Source organism: Nicotiana tomentosiformis, chromosome 5 (assembly GCF_000390325.3).
Source record: "Nicotiana tomentosiformis chromosome 5, ASM39032v3, whole genome shotgun sequence".
Taxonomy (NCBI): Eukaryota; Viridiplantae; Streptophyta; class Magnoliopsida; order Solanales; family Solanaceae; genus Nicotiana; species Nicotiana tomentosiformis.
Genome location: NC_090816.1, coordinates 93882747 through 93889723, shown reverse-complemented (window position 1 = coordinate 93889723; position 6977 = coordinate 93882747). Strand labels below are relative to the sequence as shown.

The 6977-nt window shown below is 37.2% G+C and overlaps 1 protein-coding gene across 1 annotated transcript; it reads left to right on the top strand.

Moving 5' to 3' along the window:
• Positions 1 to 552: 552 nt before the first annotated feature.
• On the top strand, positions 553 to 6977 carry LOC104098955 (probable serine/threonine-protein kinase PBL7). The gene is made up of 5 exons (XM_009605811.4): positions 553 to 777; positions 2476 to 2642; positions 4240 to 4429; positions 4954 to 5345; positions 6219 to 6977. The coding sequence occupies exons 1-5, from the start codon at positions 693 to 695 to the stop codon at positions 6480 to 6482; spliced, it is 1098 nt and encodes a 365-aa protein (XP_009604106.1). The 5' UTR covers positions 553 to 692; the 3' UTR covers positions 6483 to 6977.

Here is a 6977-nt window from a genome sequence, read left to right as displayed (position 1 = left end):
TAGTGCCATGTCCTGCCTAATCATCTTTCCCCAGTACTTCCTAGGTCTTCCTCTATTTCTCTTCTGCCCTGCTATGGTCAACCTCTCGCATCCCCCTCACAGGGACATCGGTGTCTCTCCTAACCATCTCAACCTCGATTCCCGCAACTTGTCTTTCACGGGGGCCACACCCACCTTGTACCTAATAACTTTATTCCTAATCTAGTCTTTCCTGGTATGCCACATTCTGATCTCTGCTACTTTCATCTTCTTGACTGACCATCACTCGGCTCCATACAACATAGTAGGCCTCATCACTTCACTTGAAACACTCCTCAAACAAGCTTTTCAACATTTTATCAATATTTCAAATAAAGTAGTTCATTATTTGCAAAATAATGGTAGCCTAACAAACATTTGCAAATAATGAACTTCATTATTAGAAATAATGAAATATTAGCTTTATTTCACTTAATAGAGAATATTGGATCTATTTAATAAAAACAAAGAAACAAAGGGCAGTTAAGCAAAATGATTCACAAACAAAAAGGTTTATACCCGAGACATTTGTCCGAATTTAATCTCTCTCACTCTCTCTACACTGTCAGAAATCCTGTTTGGTCGGCCCTTTCTTGCTTTCCCTTTTCTCAAAGGGTTGTCTCTCCCTTCTGTTTCTCTGAGAAAAAAATATATAGGCAGAAGAAGAAGAAGAAATGGGATGCTTCCTTTGTTCAAACAAGAAATTAGAAAAGAAGCAAGAAATTAGCAAGTCTGCTGATCAGATCCCATCCTCATTAGGTACTGTTAAATTCTTTAGTACAATTGTAAACTATGAAGGCATTTCATTATCAGTATCCAAAGTTATAATCTTTTTTTTTATTTCTTTTTAATTACCATCTTCTATCTTAGTATTTAAAAGTTCCCCCCCTTTTTTTCTGGTGATTTCTTTTGTTGATTCTTTGGAATTTTCACCTTTTGGCACATCGCAAAATACCCACTTGCATAGCTACCTTAATCAGCTTTTCAGGAGGCATAATCTGCTTTTGGTTTTTGGTACTAATTTTGCTTGGAAATGGTCCTATTTTGCTGATTTTTGTTTGTAGTATAGTTTATGAGATGCCTTGTTCCATTCTATTATGTGTTTCTTTTTGGTCGTTCCCTTTGTTGAGGTTGTCATTTTCGAGTTTTACCCTATCCCCTCGAAATAATTTATGTAACATACTGGTTACTAAAGAAATAAAGGCTTTCGAAACTTGTGGTCTAAAATAAGTTGCACACATAAGATGGAAATATAAATTAGAAAGTTTAAATTTATATTGTTTCTAAATATAAAAAAGTGTCTTTTTTTGGGAACAGGCTAAAAGGAAAGCGTGCACATAAAATGGGGCAGATGGAGTACTAAACTTAATATAGGTATTAGGTAATTCGAGACTTTGAGTCAAGATTATAGTACAAAGCGGCGAAACTTTCACAATAGGAGCTTTTTGTTGCAGTGCATGCCTTCTGTGGTTTCAACTTATACTGGAATCGAGCCAATGCTATTGAAGGAAATATTTAGGGAAACATTGAGATATTGTATAAAAATGAAGTCTTAATGGTCTTTTTGGTTAAATGCAACGTGTTTCTCTAGTTTTGGCTGCTTGTCCAGTTAATTTGGTCAGACGAAGGTGGCCTTCTCGGAATGCTGACTTGTAATCCTCGAGTGATGTTGCTCAAGCTGCTTTTAAGTTTTGAGCACAAGAGTTCACTCTTCAAAAGGGGTTGAAGTTGTTTGGAGCTATTGTGTCGAGGTGAATTGATAACACCTCGAGACTAGGGCCAATTAAGTTCTACTAGAATGTTTCACTGCAAATGAATCATTTTTCTTTTGCCACCGAATGCTGTTAACATTGGGACTTTTCAATTGTCTTATCAGATTGTCAAATTGTAAAAAAAATGTAGTATCAATGCATCTGTTATATTTATCACTTCCTCTGTCCCAATTTATGTGGCACTGTTCGGATTTCGAGTATCTAACTTCTTAATTTTGACCGTGAATTATTTGGACATAGAATCTTTAAGTTTTTGGAAATAAATTACATATTTGAAAACGATGTAACAAGTACTATGAGTCACAATAATTAACAATTCAAAATATTAAAAAAGCACATGAAAAATTCTGGTCAAAGAAAAGCCCATTTGACTCTAGAAATTCAAACAGTGCCACAAATTGGGACGGAGGGAGTACTAAGTTTTTGTTGCTTGTCTGGCAATGTTTATGGACACTATAAATCTAGTAAGCACAACGTACTATTACTGCTGATAGGCATTTCGCTTTTATGTATGATCAGAAAGCACCCCACCTCTGTTTGTTTTGTTTTGTTTTCGGTCTCCTAAATGGTTAGTGAAGGCAGAATTCTCTTCCTTTCAGCAATGAGACGCTGCTTGGAAGTAACATTAGCCTTCCGGACATTCACTTCTCAGAAACATTAACAATTTTCACTTTTCTTGTTTCAGAAAAACTGAAGGATAGCTCCAAAAATGGTGGATCTGGACATATCGCAGCACATACATTTACATTTCGTGAATTAGCTGCTGCAACCAAAAATTTCAGGGCAGATTATCTCTTGGGAGAAGGAGGCTTTGGTAGAGTATATAAAGGGCGGTTAGAGAGAACCAATCAGGTTGGTTTAGCTCATAAATTAACTCTTAAAATGGAATTACGAGTGTGACCTGCCTTTTGTAATCAATGTGTTCAAACATATTTTGTTCTTATTAGTTAATTTTGAGTTGGAACTCTCCAATCTCATGCTATACTATTTCTTGCTTCCTTCCTTTTGGAGAGGAAAGTGCAAAGCCTTTAAAAATAGTGGAAGAGTTTTGACTTTCTAAGCAGCAGCATGGATTTCACTGCACGTACGGTAGATTTTGATATTCTATCTTTAATTTGAAGTGATGATGCAAGGTTCGTCTTTAAAATGTGACTCCAACTTCGGTTTAGCTCAACTATTGTGAAACCACTCACTCCGACTAATGGAAGAGAACTAATCTAGTTTCAGGTTCTTGATTTAGAGCTAGAACCTTTTAATTTTTCTCATTTATAGGTAGACTAATAAAACTGACACAAAGGGAATCGGCACCCTCATCAAAACTCGGCACAAATAGAAGATTTTAAATGATCATAATGCACTTCCACCTCAAGGTCGTGCCAATCTCTTGTTATCATCTGCTTGTTATAAGAAGCAGCTTAAGGAGAAGTTATTTCAGTGTAGGCCATTTTTTTTCATTAAATAGCAGCAATTTTAAAGAAGAAATAAGCAGCAGCTAGTTCATCCTACTAGCTTTATGCTAACAAACACTGCTGTTGTAAGCCCCCTAAATTGCTTCCAGGGTTAAGTCTAGTGAGATGAAACAGTCCAATCTGCTTCTTTCTTATCTGCCGTCTGCACTAGCTTCACCAGCCCTCACCCTCTAAAATCTTGACCAAGTTCAACAATTCAAAAGTTCTGTTATTGGATTCCAGTTTTCAATAGAGCATAATTTCTTTATGGGGGTGGGAATGGATATACTGCTGAAGAGCTTCCTGTTCGCACCAAAAGTCCTTGCAACACCTAATTCCTGTTCACACCAAAAGTCCATTCCCGATGACTTTGAGGAAGAAAAGCCTTTATGATTTGCCTCTTATATTTTGCCTCTGAGGTTTACACCCTTAGAATGTTGTGCCACGATACCTCGTCTCCTGTCCTTCGGCTGATAGTGTTTAATTGAACATCTTCGTTACCTGCACTTTTTTTTCATGCTATCCTCCTGCCTCTAATCCTCTTCTCATTTAAAAAAAAGAATATTTCTGCAACTCTCTCTCTTGTGAGGCTGTAGCAAGAATTATTACATCAACAGCATAAGTTTTAGAAGCACGACTAGAATATAACATTTTAGTTTTGCCTCCTTTGAATTGATTTTCCTCTGTACATAACTAGGGTGCTTCTAGATTACAACATTTTAGTTTTGCCTCCTTTGAATTGATTTTTCCTCTGTGCATAACTAGCTTTTGTCTATACTTCTGTACTATCAGTGGGAAAAGATACTAGAGCTTACTAGCCTCAAGAAAAACAAGGCTCATCCACCTAATACGTTCCATGTGTCACAGGGTCATTCCCTTCGATCTCTCCATACCGTGCTTGGTCGTAGAATACTTCTGTTTCCATTGATCAGTATAATCAATTGATTTTTTCATGTACTGTTTACATTGTTTGTGAGACCTGAAAGTGCTTTCTTTTGTAGATCGTGGCCATCAAGCAACTTGACCAAAATGGATTGCAAGGAAACAGGGAATTCCTTGTTGAGGTCCTGATGTTAAGCCTACTTCACCATCCACACCTTGTCAACTTGATTGGATATTGTGCTGATGGAGATCAGAGACTTCTAGTTTACGAGTACATGCCGTTAGGATCACTGGAAGACCATCTACATGGTATGTTTAATGGTTGCGTATTCTGGATCTCCAAAAAAAAAAATGCATTCTTAAGATGCAAATGGCAATTGCGTGACTTCCACCTTAAGTCATTATTCACCCAAAGAAGGTGATAATGACATTTTCATCTGGAATTTATTTGACGACAGTTCTAGTTAGTTTGTCAAGTCCTTAGTGATCCAAGGGATTGATATCAAATCTTGCGGAACCAAAAGGAGATATTATTACATAGTTTCCTTTTTTATACAAATTGATATCTGCCAGGACTTGAAGCTAGTTGTTTGTGTTCCCAAGCATTTCCAGATGCTTGTTAAGGTAAAGAAACTTGAAGCCAATGGAAAATATGACTTGCGATTTCAATTGTGGCATACAGTATCTTAGTTGGGTAGGCTTTTCTCGTTAATCTTATGAAGTTTGTCTTTCCCTTAATTAAGCCTGTTTAATTAAAAAAATGATGTGTCATTATATCTGAGTTATCTTTTCTTTGGCATTTAATATGTCATGTATTTGCTTAAATGATCCAGAGCTTTCACCCGAAAAAAGACGACTAGACTGGAATACAAGAATGAAAATTGCGGCCGGTGCTGCCAAGGGGCTAGAGTACTTGCATGATAAAGCGAATCCACCTGTTATATACAGGGATTTAAAATGCTCCAATATTTTGCTTGATGAAGATTATAACCCGAAGCTATCTGATTTTGGGTTGGCTAAGCTGGGTCCTGTAGGCGACAAAACCCATGTTTCCACAAGAGTCATGGGAACCTATGGTTATTGTGCACCAGAATATGCAATGACGGGGCAGCTTACACTTAAATCTGATGTTTACAGTTTTGGAGTTGTTCTTCTAGAAATTATTACTGGTAGAAGGGCAATTGACACGTCAAGAGCTGCTGGGGAGCAGAATCTGGTTGCATGGGTAAGATAAAAAAAATTTGCTATTAAAGTTAAGCTGCGGAATTTGTGTCTTTTCATAAATCTTCAACTAGTTGATATATCTTATTAAGTTGAACTACCTTACCTGTTGTGATTTTCAGTATGCCCTAAGGTTTCAGAAATATCTTTTTTGCCTGCTTTCGAGAATCAATCACTCAAATGCTTCACCTGGACTTGAATATACCGTGTCGTCTTTTGGTTTCTGGGCATTTCTTGCTGTTCTCCATTATTTTGAACCTCTAGGCTGTCTTTAAGTCATTACAGCATGTTTCCATATGCAATGACGGGGCAGCTTGTCTTTAAGTCATTACAGCATGTTTGCATATCTTATTATTTTATTTTATGATAAGGTAAATAATCATTTATTTAATGTTGGGAACTACTCCTGCATACTAGTAATACAAAGTATTAGAGAACCTACAAAAGATACAATTCCCTAGGAAACACACCAATCTTCTTACTAGTCGGAACCTCATCGCTGCAATTTTGTGCAGTCTCAGTGTCATTTAGTATTAAGTCATCTACATTTCTATAATGAATTAGTTGTAAAGGTGCCCTATCCAGTTATTTGCTTTTCGAAATCCCATGCATACCAACCTAAAGTACATTTAGTTTCATCCAGTTCTTGCTTCTCTCGAGATTGTTAGAAAGCTTTTAGAAGAGATAGCTCTAGAAGTGTCATTGCGTTGCTAATTATTTAGCTCTAAATCATGTCATATAATATGCTGCTCAATTGCGTGGAAGAGTTTTGTTACAGATGCGTTGTTAAGAGCCTTTTTGTTCGAAACTCTTAGTTGGTCAATGGCTACTTATGGGTAAGAAATTTATACTCGGAGCTACATTTCAATATTTGCAGGCTCGACCATTGTTCAAAGACCGTAGAAAGTTCTCACAAATGGCTGATCCAATGCTTCAAGGTCAGTATCCAGTTAGAGGCTTGTATCAAGCTCTTGCAGTAGCCGCAATGTGTGTCCAGGAGCAGCCCAACATGCGCCCTCTCATAGCCGACGTAGTTACAGCCCTAAACTATCTTGCTTCCCAAAATTATGACCCTGGAACTCAACCAGTCCAAAGGCCTCACTCAGGCGCGTCGACTCCGAGACCAAGAAGGGATTTGTGATTGTTGCAGTGGATGATAAACTTCAAATATTGGAATTAGACAACTACATGGTTTTAGCCCTTTTCAGCAAAGTGCCGGATTAGGATAGATGCAATTTCCATGATGTGGAGTTGGCTCTTTCTTTTGCTCCAAACAGATGATGCCTGTTTATCATACCATTTGCAGCAGATGGTTGCATTCCACTGCCAGTATATAAATCTTTCTTCATGTCTTACAGAAGCGAAGCAAGAAGATAAGAGAATAGGTTGAATGCCCAGAGAAGAAAAAGAAAAACAATTTAGCTCCCACTTCTTGACTTTGCTTTTAGTTTTCTCTTAGGAATTCTTTTAGGTTCTTCTTCCTTTCTTTGCTTTTCTTTTTCTCTGATTATGTAAATTAGAAAGCCATTTGGCAGTTGGACAGTAATGATGAAAGCTTGTATCTAGCGTCCCGTCCTCAGATGATAATTTTTTAAAACAAGAAAAGCAGGAAAGACACTGTTTTTAGTTTATTCAA

What these genes read in the sequence shown, in the direction of transcription:
- LOC104098955 (XM_009605811.4), top strand. Translation starts at nt 693, where the DNA reads ATGGGATGCTTCCTTTGTTCAAACAAGAAATTAGAAAAGAAGCAAGAA. An exon ending in ACTGGAAGACCATCTACATG is followed by an intron (nt 4,430 to 4,953) that starts GTATGTTTAATG and finishes TAAATGATCCAG; the next exon opens with AGCTTTCACCCGAAAAAAGA. An exon ending in AGCAGAATCTGGTTGCATGG is followed by an intron (nt 5,346 to 6,218) that starts GTAAGATAAAAA and finishes CAATATTTGCAG; the next exon opens with GCTCGACCATTGTTCAAAGA.